This window comes from Apteryx rowi, unplaced genomic scaffold (assembly GCF_003343035.1).
Source record: "Apteryx rowi isolate R43461 unplaced genomic scaffold, aptRow1 scaffold_21, whole genome shotgun sequence".
Taxonomy (NCBI): domain Eukaryota; kingdom Metazoa; phylum Chordata; class Aves; order Apterygiformes; family Apterygidae; genus Apteryx; species Apteryx rowi.
The window spans coordinates 1,898,817-1,916,726 of NW_020448419.1; the positions used below are offsets into that span (position 1 = coordinate 1,898,817).

General features: G+C 39.1%; 2 protein-coding genes across 8 annotated transcripts in view; one reads left to right on the forward strand and one right to left on the reverse strand.

Annotated features, from left to right (window-relative positions):
- Positions 1 to 3,063, forward strand: part of REL (REL proto-oncogene, NF-kB subunit) — a 37,421-nt gene extending 34,358 nt beyond the window's left edge. Inside the window, exon 10 of the mRNA XM_026064121.1 lies at positions 245 to 3,063. Coding sequence (XP_025919906.1) covers positions 245 to 1,032 — 788 coding nt within the window. The 3' untranslated portion in view covers positions 1,033 to 3,063. The remainder of the gene's footprint in view (positions 1 to 244) is intronic.
- PUS10 (pseudouridylate synthase 10) overlaps positions 2,876 to 17,910 on the reverse strand; it is a 37,990-nt gene continuing 22,955 nt past the window's right edge. For all 7 annotated transcript variants that reach the window (XM_026064124.1, XM_026064122.1, XM_026064123.1 and 4 more), the window contains 9 exons: positions 17,077 to 17,162; positions 13,995 to 14,120; positions 11,777 to 11,833; positions 10,758 to 10,834; positions 10,610 to 10,665; positions 10,367 to 10,484; positions 9,051 to 9,193; positions 8,372 to 8,471; positions 2,876 to 6,570 (listed from right to left, as the gene is read on the reverse strand). In XM_026064124.1, coding sequence (XP_025919909.1) covers positions 6,532 to 6,570; positions 8,372 to 8,471; positions 9,051 to 9,193; positions 10,367 to 10,484; positions 10,610 to 10,665; positions 10,758 to 10,834; positions 11,777 to 11,833; positions 13,995 to 14,120; positions 17,077 to 17,162 — 802 coding nt within the window. In that variant the 3' untranslated portion in view covers positions 2,876 to 6,531. The remainder of the gene's footprint in view (positions 6,571 to 8,371; positions 8,472 to 9,050; positions 9,194 to 10,366; positions 10,485 to 10,609; positions 10,666 to 10,757; positions 10,835 to 11,776; positions 11,834 to 13,994; positions 14,121 to 17,076; positions 17,163 to 17,910) is intronic.

Consider the following 17,910-nt stretch of genomic DNA (forward strand, 5'->3'; position numbering starts at 1 on the left):
AGAGGGATGAGGTAGATAGCTGTCTTGCTGCTGTCCAGAACTCTAGGTCCTACCCTGGAGAGCATTTAAGCAAGTACTTAAGTGCAAATATACTTATAGTCTTAAGATAGCACCATTCTTGTTTTGCTGGGTCAAAAAATGCTTGAAGCCTTGAGCCTTTTCATTAGCTGTGCCTTCTACCATTTGTAAGTTCAAAAATGTATGTAATAGCATAAAAACATGGTAACATCTTTCCTTTTCGTAGAACCAAACATGTTTTCATCTGCACTGATGATGCCAGGGCCAGGAACTCTGGCCAACACTAGTCAAATTTACTCTGCCTGCAATCAGATGCCACATCAGCCTGCGCAGGTGGGGCCAGGGAAGCAAGACACGCTCTCCTCGTGCTGGCAGCCTCTGTACACCCCCTCTTCAGCAGGCAGCCTGGTCAATGCACACCCACAGAGCAGCTTTGCAGCAGAGGTGCCTCACGCCAGCGCTCAGGGCAGCAGCGCTCTCCCAGCTTTCCATGAAAACCCTCTGAACTGGGCTGATGAGAAGGATCCAAGTTTCTACAGGAGTTTCGGCAACACAAACGGCATAGGAGCAGTGGCCGTGTCGCCTGCAGACATGCAGAATGTTTCTAGTAGCAGCCTTGTGCACCAGGCTCATCCCGCCAGTGTCACCACAGCGAGCATCGTCAGCATGGAGACCGATGACATGAACTGCACCAGTATAAACTTTGAAAAGTATAACCAAGTGCTACATGCAAGCAATCAGAGGCAGCAGCTCCATCAGGTGCCACCAGCTTGTACACCTGTAGCAGCCCCTGGCAGCACACCTTTTAATTCACAGTCTAATTTAGCTGATCCAGCAGCTTACAGTTTTATAGACCAAGAAGTTTTGAGTGAATCAAGACTATCCACCAACCCTATCCAGAATCATCAAAATAGCATTGCAGATAACCAGTACTATGACACAGATGGTGTCCACGGTGACGAGCTCTATCCATCTTTCCAATTTGATAGCATATTACCAAGCTATAACCATTGAGCCAGCGATGTCAGGCTGGAAGTGGGTACCTAGAGCTTTTCAAATGGCTAGCTGTGTGAAGAAGAGTAACTTATCCTTCTGGATTGCCTGCTTTCTCTCTCAGAATGTTATTATGCAAGTTTCATGATATAACTTAAGGCTATATATTATAGCCCTAAGATTGGTGCCCATTAAGAACAGAGGTGGGACTAGGGTTTAGAGTTTTGTACCTTAAAAGTACCTCATACACATTTTTACACTGTTGGAAAAAGGGATTTTTAACACTTAAAGCTTCCTTACTTTTGGGGAGCTCATTTGTAAAAGCTGGTATCTATCTTCAGAAGGGTCAAGTTTCAAATAATTCACAGAGTTAAAATTGTTTGGAAAGAAACCATTTTTTGCTATGGAAATTAACTATAAATTTTGATACAACAGAAGTTAGGAAAAAAAATACACATGGGCACTCTTGCTCAGTCTTGCCTAACAATATTAAAGTTTTACTCAACTTACTTACTTGAAAGGTTTAGGTTTCTTAACCTCTTTTATATGAAATAGTGTTCTCCTAAAACAAGATTATGCATTGATTTTTTTTCACATCTTCATCACATTCCATTTGCTTTGAAGGCAAATTTGCTCTAAAAAATTTTTAATGACTATGTCATTGTTAGATGTATTTTAAAAGACCGGAAGGTTTGTTTGAGTTTTTAAATAGTCCAGCTCTGTTGTAAATGAATCACTGCACAAAACAATGAACAGAAAATAAGGACTTTTCTGCACTTCATCCAAAGTGCACTATTTTAAATGACAAAACCCTGTTGCTTTAGGAATGGAGCATGCTGTTATTTCTCTGGAAGTTTTTTTTTTTTGTGTGGCTGTGATATATATTTTATTTTGAATAGCAGAAATATATTGGGCCAAGGCATCTACCTATTCTTTCCTCAGGTATCCTGGCAGTTTCCTGCTATGCAAGTGACTGCTTAAGAGAGGGTCAGATCCTGCCCTCCCCTCCCTCCCCAACCCCTTCACAAGAAAGCTTTGGGGCAAACCCAGAAGCGCAATCTCCGTGCATCCTACTCCAGATACACCGTATTAACAATTTAAGGCCATTTCAGTCGGTACTAATTAAAAGCACCCCTCTACGCTCTGGATCAGAAATTAGAACCTCCTTCCCTTTGCTTCCCAATCTTCATTCTTAGCCTGAGACATGAGATGTTTCATGACAACTCATAAGATGTTACTGGCTAGGTAAGACACTTTACTCCGCATATAGGGCTTTGCTGTTTTAATATATTATAACTATTTTTAAGAAGCAACACATCAACAAATACATGAGTACATTTCTTAAGTTACACAGCTGTTTCCTACGGCAGATAAGGCTTAAGAAACTAATTGTTACTGTTTGGCAACATAAAACTGCACCATGAAAGAAAGCAATAACTATTTCCCTTGCACACTTGACTCTATAAACAAACAAAAACAACCCACAATCCCGAATCAGAAGAGGCAGTTGAGATGTATAGTGGTATACAGGGCAGAAAAGAGCTCCAAGAAACCTTAGTGGTTTATGGGAGAGCAGTGACTCCTTACTGCAGTAATTCACTGCAGGATTCAAAGCAATAATGTACTGCAGCAGTAATGCATTATACCAGTTACACAAGTGACAGACTACACCCCTTAGATGATGTGTATAAATGAAGCTTGGAAAACTGTTCCCCATAATTCCAGATGATACACAACGGAATGGACTGACTTTATATTTTAAAGTAGTTTTTCCTCACTTCTTCAAAACACATACTTTTTCAGGAGCTCCTCATCAGTCTTAAGCAATACAAAGACCAAAGAAATACAAAGAACAGCAGAAAGCTTAAAATGTGTTGTTTATTCAGTTCTTTTTTTGAAGTTCTCAATTTTATTAAATGTAAACATTTTACTCATTTTATAGAAAGCTCTTTATAGTATGATTTGTTTTTGTTGTATAATTAAATATTTTCAATGTTCTGTTTTCCTTTGTAAACAAGTTGGTTTGGTAATTAAAAAACTGGTCATCATAAATACTCAGCTTCTGCAAGCTCCTCAAATTTAAAATGACATCCCACACCTCAGAAAAGCCACAGAAATCAGAGACGCTGGTTTTGGTTTGTTTATCCTGGGGCTTTCTTGGGTATTTTATTCTGCACGCAATTACTGCTGATCACAACGCAACCTAGAACACTGTGAACAGAAGGATTCAGTTTCACTCATCAGGTTTGTTTCTGATGTGGCAGGATAAAATTGCCTTTGGTAAGTCAGAGGAGCACAGTGCAGATGCAGTCATGCTCATCTAGAGATGCTCCACTGGCGCAGCTCACAGCCACCATCTTCCTTGGCAAACTGCTTTCTCCTAAATCTCCAAGTTCAGCTAAACTGATGCAAAAAATGTAGGGGGAGGATTTTAAGTGACCAATTGTTTGGAGAAATATTTATTTCGAGTGCTTGGAGTATGAAGAAGAATGATACTAAGAAACACTGCTCTGACCTTATTTTTCAGCATTTTCACATAATGTGCTAGAAGATGTCTACCTCTTTCATACAGTCTCCTCAAGAACAAGATTAAATCTTGCTCTTGTTAGTCTCACAAAACATCCTATTTAATTCACTGTGTATTTACAAGTAGGTATTTTGCTTTAAAAACAAGATGAGGGCCAAAGTATAACATTAGTACTGCTGCTGCAATACTCATTACAGATTATGACAGTTCAAAGTATTTATCTTTCTTTATTAAAACTGCAGACTTTAAACAAAGTATGAAAATTGGAGATGTAATCTATTTTCAGTTTTCACATGATTACTGAACAATAAATGAGCATCTAAACAGCTGTACAGGCAGGCATTTGCACCATCAGCTTTTTTTTTCCTCATTTGGATGCTTCAAATTTAATCACAGAAAATATGTGATTTAGACATTTTTGATGGCACTCTCCACATTGCATGAAGATCAGATTAGACTCTGCACACTTAGACTAATCGTTATAGCTTCATTTATCTGCACGCTGATTCTTAACTTGGTCTTCACTGTCACCATGACCCCCATACAGCATATTAAAGAACGAGCTGAAGATAAGAGCTCCTAGAGTGTCTTTGCATTATGATAGAAGGAGCGGTCCTTTCTGCTCCTGCCTTCTTAGCTCTGTTTCACTTTGGGGACAGCTCTTCTAATGTTTGTCATGTCCATACTGCTGTCTGGCTTATATTTTTTCCCCTGTAGTTTATGGAATTTATAAATCATATTCTAGCTCACTCTGAGTTTCTTTCAAGAAATCCCATAGATATGAGACTGAAATTCTCTTTTGTTTGTTTTCTGTATTCAGTTTCTTAAGTTTTCCATCATTCACAACACTTCCTTTCTAGGTGTTTGTAGCTACTTATACAGATTATTATCTGAGGCAGCTACTGCTGGAATCTCTTGCTCATAAGAGCTTTACGATTAAAAACAAAAAATGTTGCTGTCTGCTAATGTTCCTATTATTTATTTTTGCGTTAGAAAAACAGGAGCTTCTGAACTATAGCCATACTTAGGTACATCACAATGGACCAGACAAACAATGCGAGACAAGTTTTGAGAGCCCATCAATCATAGGCAGCGTGTGTAATATTTTTCCAGATCGGTTTTTAGGAGCTCCTTTAAAATCTATGTATTAATGTCTTTTTGAGCCTTCAGCTAAAGTTGTGCAGCTGTTCTATTATGAAGCCCCAGCACCACTAAATTGAAAGTAATGCATCTCACTGATCCTTCCCATCCCCAAATAGTGGTTTGTCTTGGAAAGTATTACCTTTATTACCTTTACTATTTCTGAACTGTTCATTAAGAAGAGCCCTTAAATTCCAAACCTTAATTTTTCTTTTCTGGACTCTTTTCTGTACTTCAGGTGAGCAGAAGCATCTTCCTAATGCATTTGCACACTAGCCATTAACAATGGATTGTATTTTGTTACCTTATCTTTATTCCTGCTTTTATCAACTACAATAGCTATGTTTTAATTCCTTATTCAGCTTTGCAACAGGATACAGGCATAAAAGTGGCTTTTCCTGAAGACATAAGTGGGGGGCCTGGCCAATAAGCAGGCCATAGGCCAATCTTGCATCCTTGCGATCCTGCTAGATTAATGAGTTAGATTCATGCTCCTCCGTGTGATAGCTATGCAGGTAGACATGCCCTGAGCAGGAAGAAGATGGTCCACTTTCACCTCATCAGCTAATATCTCGGACACTCAGCACAGTTCCTTCCTTCCTGAGGCAATCGGCACTTTCCCCTTGCAGCGCTCCAGAGCCAGCCTATAACCGGCGTGTTCTAAAGGGCTCGGGGCCGCAGCTTTTGCACTCTCCCTTGGAGACTGCCCTGCGTTGTATAAAACATTTAAAATATTCACAGGAGCAAGGAAAGAAACTCAGGTCTTCCCTATTGCAGGCAAGTTCTCTAGGCAAAGTTCAACTAGTCCAGGCATCCATCCAAACCTTAGGTACTAGCAAAGATTTTTTTATCCTACAACCATGCTACAAACCAAAGCTTTTTACCTCTGTCTTCATCGCTCAATACCAGTATTTTACATTACATTTTATGTTTACTTGTACTTTTGGGTTCTCTGTATCCCTATTCTCTGGATTTCCATCATGTACCATTGCCAGGAATACCCAATCTTTTTATATATGGTGACTCAACAGTGGGGAAATCCTATGCATGAAGAGGACTGTAATCAAACCAGACAGCCATTAGACTACAGGTCCGAAGTACCTCAACTGTAGTTCCTAGGAAGTATCACTAATATTTTTAAATGAGAAAACAACCTCTGTTTTCAGTGCAAAGTTTTCATCTGAAAACTGTTTTTCTCTCTTACTTTGGGAGACAAATCTGCACATCTCTAAAACAGACATTGACTAAACAGCCGTCAGCACGCAGCAGAATGTCGCCTCGTTTCAGTAACTATCCCCCTGTTTTCAGAGTCTGCCCGACTTCTGGGAGTTGGATCTCTAATAGTCACGTATGAACAGTGCTCAGAAAAGGTTAGGACTGGGCTTCAGACAATTCGGTGGCACCTTTACCCAGACAAGAAAGCTGCAGCATCCAATATAAAAATACTTTAAAAAATCTGGTCTGAGGGAAGGTCACTTTAAACGTTTTCAAGCAGTATTGCAGAAAGCATATTTGATGTGCCTTGCTCAGTACCTTGTTTGCATGTTACACCATTTGCGTTTCTCTCAAATAATTGTTTTTAAAAGACTTACTATCAGTATACTAGCTTACCAATTTTTTTTTTATGAAAGATAGAAACTAAAATAAGGCTAGAGATTAAACGAACAAACACTACCTGTTCCAGAGTGTTGAAAGTCAATTCAAAGTAACAGCATCTTTTGGCAGATCAACATGATCCAAATGTTCAACAAAAAGACTTTGCAATGAACAAGCAAGCTGTAATACTGTACAATGTTCAATCAGTAACCAGCTGCTGACAGAGGAGCTGCTTTTCCTCGTCCCAACTTGAAGAGCTAATTATCCAGGGTTGGAGGCCAGTCAACATCAACAGACTAGAAGAGGGGGGAAAAAAGGCAAAATCAGCAGACTTGATATTCTAGGTATACAAAGAGACTTGTTGTTAGAACTCCATGCCTGTCAGCTATAGGTTAACAGTGGAGAGCAGAGTAAATAAAAGACAATGATGAGAGATGTAGCACAAGACAAGGAGACAGTGGCATGAAAGAGCCACCTTGTTCCAGTGGCTCCATAGGTCTGGAGCGAGTTCTCTGGGAGCCGGGTGTTCTTCCTGAAGCAGAATCAAAACTACTTGTACTACTACTTCCCAGAGTCAATTATGTTGGGCTGCATTTGCAAAGTGTCCAAAACCATTATTTAGAAACGTGAAGTGTCTGCAACCTCTACCAGGAAATCCTACAGATGGGCTGTGACGATGTGAAAACAAACAACTTGCTGATTGATGCAGCAGAAATACCCAGATACTGGGCAGTGTGGGCAACGCTTGAGTAGAATGCCATCACCTGTCCCCAAATCTGCCTCCTGAGCAAGTACAACTCTATTAAAAGAAAAAGCTGGCAAGCATTATGCACGAGAATTATGTAGGCGAGATAATTAAACAGTCATCCTGACTGTGGGCCAAAACACACAGAATGTGCTCACCACATTTTTTCAGAAGCAAATGTAGTAATTACTAGAACTTGGATTATATCTTCCTCCCCTAGCCTCACTGCTGCCACATCCCAATTCCCTTTAGACAAACCTGTTGCGCTCACCCTCTTCCAAAAGCAGCACACCCTACACTAGTGACGTATCACCATTTGTCAAAGCAGGATCACAACACAGTACATTAAACACTTTGGCTTCAAGACTGCCTAAATTAATCATACCTACTCCTTGCTTAATCTACAACTTCATCAAAGCATTAGGCTCTTAGGCTAAGCTAAAATGCATTGTTAGCAAGACTGATAATTATTTTCAAGTCCCTAGATATCTTTCACAGTTATGTCCAATAATTGTAGTGACACCTATCCATGTGAGAGCAACGCTTATCAGCTGCAGCCGAGTCAGCTGCTCAAATTTTCAGAGGTAACACAAGTTCCCTCCACAACTGCAAGTCTACCTGCCACAGAAAATGTAATGCAGAGGCAGTTTTACAGAAATATATGAGAACAAGCATGCTGACACTGCCTACTTCAGAAGGAAAATCATGTTTTAAATAAACCTTGCCCAACCATTAGGTTAAGTAATAAATCCAAATCGCTACATTCTTTTAAACAATGAATTTTGTAGTTAAAAGTTAGCATCCACCCCATCTAATTCCAGGAAGAGAACAGACATATTTTCTTGCTGTGTTTGAACTGGTGTTGAAAGAGGAAGTCAAATGTCTCTCTCCTGTTTTTCATCCAACTCCTTTTTAAAATACCAACAGAAAGAAATGATGTATGTATATATGTATCTAATATGTAGCATGAAAAGAAAAGAACTACCTATTGCTAAGCTCCTATGCCAATGCGTGCTAATAATGAGAAGTGGCATCTTCTAAAATGTTTAACTTCCCAGCTCATCTTTTACCTCCAGATGCAGAATAATTTTGTATTAAGCACCCCAAAACTCACGGCATGTCCTCCCATCCCTCCCCTGACATGAATTCAGCAGAAGCAGTCCGATACATCATGAAAGCATGTGAGCATGGTACAACCCATTATCTTTGCATTAACATCAACTTTTGTATCAACTGTGGTAAGGAATGGATAGTTAGGACAGTTGATTTGGATAGAGCAATTCTACTGAAAGCATCTCACAAATACACCTACATTACTGATTTCCAGGAAAGATAAAAAACAAGCAACTTACTTCTACATCCAACTCCAGAATGTCAGCAGTTCGGTTCAGTAATGAGCCAATATTTGGCTTTGTTCTTCCAAAATCTCCATGCACAAATTCTTTAATGTAGCTAGAAATACTGGTTAAGGAAAGGTGCATTCTACTGCAAAGCACTCTGAAGGGGGGGCGGGGCGGGGGGCAATGGTTAAAAAAAGACTTTATAAGACTTCCTAATTCTTGACTTCTGACTCTAATGCCAAGAACCGCATTACCATCCTGTATTTTCTGTCCACCCCAAAGTGGATGGTGATTTTACGACAAAACTGTTAACTTGTAAGTAGCAACAATCTACAGCATGCATTGCAGTATGTTGAATAATGTGGAAAAGTTTGCTTTCTAAGGTGAAAAGTTTTAAATTAAAAAAAGAGCTTAAATGTATCTTTAACTAGTACATTTTTGTACTTATCATATACTTTAAAACTATTACACTGGTCATCAAAAAATAACACAGGCCGGTAAGATTTTTAAATGAAAGCCTGAACACGAAATTTTGACATAAGAGCAAACATTATACAGCAACATATGAGCTGCTGAAGAGCAGGGATTTAGAAACACTGGAGTGACAAAAGCAGAAAACTTCCCATTGCCTGAATTACTGTAGTCAACAAACTGTTTTGTACATGTATTGTGTAACAGGGTCTAAGGATACGTTCCTGCTTGAGTTTTCAGATGCAGGCGAAAATGATGCTCATCTATGTACTCAGATTTCATGGTGTGAATGATCCGATGCCTTACAGCTAGAGGCCTTCTGTGAAGAACCCGGAGAGGTGTTTTCTGGTCAAGTTTTAATTCCTATTAGAAGAAGCAACAAAACAAATGAAGAAGGAACTGTGCAACATACTGCACAGACTGGAAAAAAGATCTATACATACTGTTAATCAGTTATATCTTTTTAATACTGTATTATGGTGGTTCAAATCTTCCCAAGGACTTTTTTTTCCTGTTTATCAAAGGAAAAAAGGACAACCATCTCAAAGGGTAAATGAGAAGGCCTCATATGAACACAAGCTAATAGAATCACAAATACAGACGAATAACCTTGAAATCTCCATAGTCTTTTGCTGGAATAACTCCAGGATTTAAAAGCTCAGTAAGAGCCTCAGGGCAATTAAAAAAAAAAAAAAACCCACCCACAAAATGCTTTGTGTAAACTACAGCCAAACCTCTAGAAAGAAAAGTGTGAGAAAAGAACTGAAATGAGGTAAGATCTTATGATTAAAAAGCTCATTCCCCACCCCATCCCCTTCCCCAAATAAGACGTATTAGTTTGAAAGGCATCCTTTAAGGCAGGGGGCGGGCATGCTAAAAAAACTGCTTCACATCTGTTGTTTTCCTGAATTGTAATGGTTCGAGCCCTTTGTTTCCTTACTTGAGAATTATTTCATGGCCAAGACCCATCGTGCAACACAATGAAACCTGAACACATCCCTCTGTCAGTGGAGTCTCTCTCTGACCAACATTTGGAGAAGTTCTCATTAACAAAATATACTTCTTACATCGAGCACTTGGCGAGGCCTCCTCTTTGTGTTATTTTCCATAGACACTACAAACTCCTAATTGCTGCTGCTGTGGAAGAGTGGCTTTAGAGCTAGTAGAACAAGTGACCATCTCCACTCCTTTCACTTAAGCAAAACAGAAAATCTAAGCCAAAGAAAGGGGTGCGGGTGTCAGATCTCCCCCTTGCCCATTCAGTGTTTTTTATTATTTGGTATAACATCTACCTTCCAGTAGACAATAATTTGTTCTCTTGGCTAACAGACAACTAGCTATATTGCTAGCACGGCAATAGGGAAGTAAGGAAGAGTGAGAAAGGGAAAGGAGGTATGAAAGTCCCTAGTGCAAAAAACCCCCCCCTAATTAAAAAGTCAAAGAGAAATAGGTGTTTCTGTGGGTGCATGTATATTAACTCTCCTCTAAGATTTCAGGACAGGTGCTCTAAAAATTAGCAAAAATAGATACAGATACCTTGAGATCATCTAGGAATGCAACGTCTTCTTTCTGTATTGCTTTGTCTGTCCATACTAAGGCACTATAGGTCTTTGTCTTTTCCTCTTCGCCTTCCTTCATATGTCCAATTGCCTCTCTAAACAAAAGGAATTAATTACTCACATAACATAAGCATAATTATATAATGCTGTGAGCAAGAATGCTTGCAGAACTCCCAAAGCATCACTTTGAAATCCCTTGCCAAAGATGATAAATACTGACCTGGTGACAAGCTGTAAATCTCGAACCTGTATTTTGTCTGAAGAGTTATTAATTGTCTGTGATATTTAAAAAAGAATCAGTTAGCAAAGCTGCTCAGTTAGAGGAGAAACATGTGCTTTACGAGTTCCATGAGGTGCAAATGATTTACCTGCTGAAGTCTCTTCATTTCCTCAGCAGTAAAATGTATTCTACGTGGATTCACAAGCTCAATTGCAAAGGGCCTTCCTGGCAACATGCGCAGGCATAAAACATAAAAACATGTTGTTCTAAATTAACGTTTGAATTTATGCAGTAAGGTTAGAAGGTGTGAAGATTGTTTGCTGTTATGCAAACAGGGATAGGGCTTGCGGGTTTAGGGATGTAGCATCAGATGGAAGGAAAGAAACAAGGGACTTTTTTTGGCTACTAAACCCCAGTATCAGCAATATGTGCAAATTACAACTTCCCAGAAGACGTCTTGTACAAGTCTGTGCTAATTAAAAAATAAAATAAGAAGAAAAAGTTAATTAGCTTATTTTCTGTCACCTACAGCAATGCCCAGGTGCAAGACAATGTTAAATCCCGCTCCCTCAGCTAAACATCTGTTGCAATGGCTGCACTTTCTGTGCTCAGGGCCAGGGATGATCCCAGTATAAGCAATGCCAAGAACTATGCTACAAATCAGACAGCAACAGGAACAACTCACTGTTACTTTTGCCTTTTTCTTCTCCCTCCCCCTTTGGCTATAGTAGCTTCAGTGTATTGGAAAGCAACTGACCTTTAGAAAGCAGACACGTTCAAAAAGAAAATAAGGCTTCCCCAGTCCCCAGTGACAGTGAGGCAAAGTAGAAGGACCCAGCAGAAACCAACAGAGGAATCGGTGTGACATAAATAGTTCAAAAATAGGAAACGAATACAATAAAATATTCCTAACAAGCTACGCATTTCTATGCATCTGTGCAGCCAAGGATACTGAGCAAAGGTCTCCTCTTTCCCGGTTCTTTCTATGAAACTGTTCAGTCTTTGGCAATAAATGCATACATACAACTAAAATGCTTCTGAGAGAAAGTTTCAGAGCACTGTCTATTCACACACTTATATACTTAGCATTCAGCAAGATCTATTCGAGTAGCTTCAGTTAACCGTTTTGTTTGTTTCTGTATTTAACAAGAGAAGTTCCAGCCTTACCGTTGCCTAGTGTTCTTACATCCACATCTTCTCTTCCAGAGGAAGAAAAATTAAAGCCTATAACAGATTTTAACAAGGAAGGTGAGATTCTATTTTACATTTTTAAAACTCTCCACAGCTTTTAAAAGGTGAAATATTTTCTTTCTAAACTTGTTTGTAAAGATACTTCCAACAGTTATCCTTATAAAATGCAGCCTGCACCATATTTAAACAAATCAGAGGATAATTACTGTTTATTCCTTCAGGTTCACAAGTTTCTTGAGGAGCACTTCTAGTTCTTTGGCCTGAATGAGACCACTACAGCCCTGAAAATGTGTGAAAAAGCAGCAGAATCCTAAAGGAATTCCCCTGTTTAATTCTGTTCATTTCTTACACAGATGCTTCAAGTCTATGAATAAAATTAAACTGAGCTGTCTTCCTCCAAAACGCAACCCTTTATCCTAAATACGCCCAATGGTTTCCAATGATTTTACAGAAACTTCTGTTATTCATATACACCTGGACAGAAGAGGAAGAGAAATTCAAGTACAATCTGGCAGCTAACCTCTGTGTATTTGGGTATTTTGTCTTTCAAGATATAAAAATGTATTTTGAGGTACTTGGTTTCCTTCCTCATATCCCTTCCAACTTTAAGCTTTGCCTGAGGAAACAATGGGAGACAAAACCCTGGAGAGTAAATTTGCAGGTCCATCCCAAAGGGTCTCTGAAAGCTGGATAGTTTCAAAAACTTTCTCCTTGACAGGGAACATACAGGGTTCATAAAGATTTCCTCAGCTTTTGTTATCCCTCATTTCTCTGATCACAGTATGGCAACTACATAACCACAATAAAACTTTTCCATGGTCATGAAGGCTCATTTCTGTCACACCATCAGACTTTTTTTAGTTGGGACTTGAAAAATTTGCAACTAGGACATTTCAAAGAATCACAGAATAGCTGAAGTTGGCAGGGACCTCTGGAGAATGTCCAGTCCAGCCCCCCTACTCAAGCAGGGTCGATTAGAGCAGGTTGCCCAGGACCATGCCCATTCAGGTTTTGAATATCTCCAAGCATAGAGACTCCACAACCTCTCTGGGAAACCTGTTCCGGTGTTTGACCACCCTCACAGTAAAAAGTTCTTTTCTTATGTTTAAACGGAATTTCCTATATTTCAATTTGTGTCCATTGCCTTGTCTTGTCACTGGGCACCACTGAAAAGAGTCTGGCTCTGTCTTCCTGACACCCTCCCACCAGGTATTTATAAACACTGATAAGTTCCCCCCTCAGTCTTCCTTTCTCCAGCGTAAGAGTCCCAGCTCCGAACCTCTCCTCATATGTTAGATGCTCCAGTCCCTTAATCATCTTTGTGGCCCTTTGCTGGACTCACTTCAGCAGGTTTGTGTCTCTCTTGCGCTGGGGAGCCCTGACCTAGACACAGCGCTACAGATGTGGCCTCACCAGCGCAGAGAAGAGAGAAAGGATCACCTCCCTCAACCTGCTGGCAATGCTTTGCCTATTTGTTTGTATCTTTTCTCAACATTAAGTGCACACGTACTTCTGGTAGTTACCTATGGTAAATCAGGTATTGCATTGTACCTGGCCTAAAGACATGTTTTTCCTAGCATTCAGACTAACATATGCAAGGGGAGGGGAGAGAACAATGGCACAATGATGGTAGCTGTTTTTTCTAAACTGGTGTTTAATACCATTTTTCCCAGGACCTTCTAGATCACTAATTCCAAGTCTAGTATTATGACAAATGATGGGCAATGATTATTTCATCTGAACAAGCCCTAGATAAGCATTTAGCTTGTAACTCTATGCATTGCAAAAAATAAGTTCATCAGACAAAAACATGAAGGGGTTGGAGGCCAGGCAGGTATCATAGAATGCCGAAGGCAAAAACTTTCTGACTGGAAGTCACTGAATGAATTATCAACTGTTAAGAAGTATGGCTAGGCTAGAATACTACCACATAAAACCATAATACTTGTACCATCAGGATCAACTGAGGAGGTACTTTAGAAGGATAAAAGATATTACATAAAACAAAGCAGGCAACTAATTACACACAGATGAGAGCTTACAAAAGTGGACAAGCTTTGGCTTGGAATGATAAAAGGGGGATTAAGAATCTGTTTTTTCCATTGCTTTCTTATATTAAGTGAGTAACTACTAGGAAAAAATATTCTAGTAACAATGAAAAACATATATTGTAAGAGATCTCCTGGACACTTACTATCCGCTTTGAATTCTGCCATGAGATGCTCTGAAATCAGTTCTTCTACTGAAGATTCCAGCTTCCGCTCCCCATCAATAATCCAGGGAGTTTGTGGCAAATTCCTTGAATATTTATTGTATCTTCCTGTCAGAAAAATAAGTATGTTACCAGTAATCGCTCTATAGCAAGGGACAAAAGCTCCACAGCACAAAACACTTAACTTTCATAGGGGCATTGTGAAAATAAATTTACAGGGTTAAACTTGTATTATAGCAAGAGCAATATGGCAACAGTATGAAATGTGTGCTGCTACAGCCACAAGAGTGTCAGCATCTGAGCTGGCCAGTTTAAAGGTAGATGCACAGAGCCTACTGCTACAGTTGTAACTTCAAATACAGTCGTAGAAACAAAACTGTACAAAGCCTGACACAACTGGGAATAAAAAGCCAGAGGTTCAAGTGCCCGATCTGAGTCAACTTTATTCTGAACGCAAAATTCTTTTTGGAATCAAAGCATGGTCTTGAACCAGTCTCCCATATACCAAACTATTGCTATACACATGCCTGCCCACCCATGTATGTTAGGTCCCAAGTAAAGAAGTTCCCACCTCCCTGTATCAAGTAGTTCAGGTTTCAACTCAGGTTCTGCCATTTTCTGTACATTTAACAAAAAAAAAAAAGCCCAAACTAAAATGCTTGGGCTTGTTACTAGGAAAATCACACAAGCAAAATATCTTAACAATATACTAGTACAAATTTCCAGATGCTTGAAAAGTTGCCATGTAAAGAGATGGCCATCCTCCGATTGATTCTCGTATTATCTCACATTAACATGCCATCTCCCATGAAATGCAAAGACCGCTGCAGTCAAAGAACAAGTCCGATATGGATGACCAAGACAAGCCTTCTTATCTGTAGGTTTTGTAAGAAATGAGAACATGCACAAAAGAACAAACTCATTCACAAAAAATAGTGAGTAAACCCCTACGCTAAAAGTTTCAATTTGAAACCTAGTGTATTGAAAATAAAAAGGGAGTTCAAAGTATCTGTGCATATTATACCTGTGCCTCTGTCCTCTCAATTTTCGGGTTTTCAGTATCACATTTTCCTATTTCTAACAATGTTTCCTTCTTGCCTTTTGATCTGCAAAAAACCCCCACACAAACAAATGGGGAAACTGACTAATGCTGGTTCACTGGGGAGAAGAAAGAAATGACTATGAATAATCATCCATAAGTCAGATTCACACTGCTAAATTCTCTTTCCATAAAATGGCAAAAGGAAAATAATATTTTTTCTCTCAGTGACCCCATCTAATAATTTTAGCTTTTGATCTGAGCAACAGTGGGTTAAAAAAAACAGAAGTCTGCTTCTCAGTTTGACAGTTTTCCTGAGTCAAAAAAAGGAGTTGGGGGGAAGGGATCAGCAAACACCCAAGATAAGGTCAAGAGGGCAATTCCAGCTCTGAAACTGTGCTTACAAATTAAGATCCTGATCTCATTTAAAGTGCTGCAATAGCAAAATAACTGCACTATATTAAATAAATTCTTCTATTCTGGATTTTATTCCTCATAAATTAAAGAAAATATCCTGCCTGTTTTTTTGGTTGAAACACGAAAGAAAAAAAAAAAAAAAAAACCATCACAAGCTATAAACTGTAAATCACAAAACTGAAATTAAATCACGTGCAGAAAGCCAAGCCTCTATTTTTACTCCATATAGACGAATTCTGCTACAACCATTCAACAAACCAACCTAATATAAAGCAGCACGTTTGGAAAAGGCTAAAAGACTTTGGCTATTTTGGGTCCATGAAAACATACATTTAACTGTCTATTCAGTAATTAAAAATAAGAAACAGACATGTAATGAACATCACACTAGCCTGCCATGAGAACATTCACTTTTGCATTATTTTCTTCTCATTCTATGTTTTCTTTTATTCAGGATGTTTTTAACATCCTTTTAAACATACTATATTGGCCTAAAATTGTAGGCTTTGTAAAAAATAATCTATCATTTGCATATATTTAAATAATTGGTAGCTTATACATAGGGCCGGGGGAAGGTAGATGCTCTTTTAAGCAGATGATGGAAAAGTTCGTAGAATCATCAGTGTAACATTCAGCTCAGGGACAGTCAGTGTTGTTGCATTACCTGTATCAGACTAGTAATTACTTCAGATGCCATCTTAATTTGGAGGAGCAACCAGAAAGAGCTATGCTTTCTGCAATTTAACCTTTATTAATGGCATTAAGATCAGCAGTTTTGGCTGGAATAATATGCAGATAAATCCAGATGGTGAACACTGCTGCATCCAAATCAAAGTCCAAGCAAGTGAACAGCATCACTGGGAGCTTATTTACTGGGGCAGTGCCTTTCCCAAACCACACGCTTATCGTCAGGGGACATGCTACAACTGCAGGATTTGCAGGCATAAGGGTTCTTCCAAGGAAAGAGCAAGCTTTGACCACAGGACAAAATCCTTCATTTCATAAACTGCTTCTGGATGAGCCCCCTTAATCAGCAAGGGGGCAAAGAAAGTTTTTTGAAATCTTCACATCTTCCTGTGCTGTCTTCAGAAGCGAGAGCTTTTCCGTCTGCCGAAGCAAAAGAACAATGACGGTGCGGAAAAGCTGGAGCTTCCAAAACGTACAGAAAGGAGATGGTGGCCTACATAGCGGCAGAAGCGGAAGTGGCATGCTCCCCTGCTCCAGCTCCTAATATGGGAGCTGCCAGGGAGCCCTGCCTTGGTCCAGGCACCGCTGTCTGCAGTTCCCACCCCCACCAACCATGCCCAACACGCACCATCTCTAAGTTCTAATTCAAAATATAAGAGCAGGCAAACGGATTTGATTTTAACAAGTTGATCTGTGATTTCTAACTTTTGACAAAAACATTTCTTCAGCAAAGGCAAGCTAAGTATGATTTCTCCCCCTTTCAGATGAAGTCCTCTTGGACAGAGCTAGCTTTGGGTTTTTTGCTCCTTATAAATAATTAAATGAATCATAATGAATAGCAAATAGAGTTTCCTGGGTCTTGCAGCAATATTATATAGTTATGTTAAGACAACACAGCAGCAAAAAAATGGATTACTTTACCAGCCACAAAAACTGCACCATTATTGCACTGAATTTCCAGAGCAACACAGAAGTTCTTTGGTGAACTTGGGGGACATGGAAAATGCCTGTATAAGAAAAGATTGAAAAAAGACAAGTAATACCAGAACATGATGGAGAATCACTGTAGCAAAAATGACATGAAAGATGATGACTTCGGTTACACAAAACACAGCTACAGTATAAACTCAGTATTCACATTAAAAGCTGTAACAGCAACAAATGAATAAACATTAAGCAAATCAAGAACACTGCATTGCAAAATGCACTTTTGTCCATCTGTCATTCAGTATTATTGATGTATGATACCCCCAAGTGTGCTAATAAGATGTACCATACTATATCTATAGAAATAAAAAAACTAAATATTGAATGAAAACTAGTTTCAGGACCTGTTACTAAATCTTTGCTAGAAATCAAGGAAAAGACCTGAAAAGATTTAGTGCAATTAAACAAAGTGAACTATACAGAAAGTATCTATTAATGTCTTCCCACTGTTTGGAATTTTTACCATATTACAATATTCGGTGCTTTCTTAAAAAAGTCATTCTTGTGATGAGAAGTTTGCTTTACAAACTCTAACGTTCAAAATATGGAAGGCAAATTCCACAATCTGTAAAAGTCCTCTGTGGTTTTGGGGATGTAAATAAAGATTTTTGAAGGTATATGATTGGCAATACTACAACAAACTGTTTTGACTTCTAATCATTCTAAATTTTGTAGCAACCCAGAGACCTATAAGGACATACTGCTGAAAGCACAGAGTGGAACTGCAGCGCGCTGACCCACAGTTTCTCCCCTGTGATGATCCTGGTA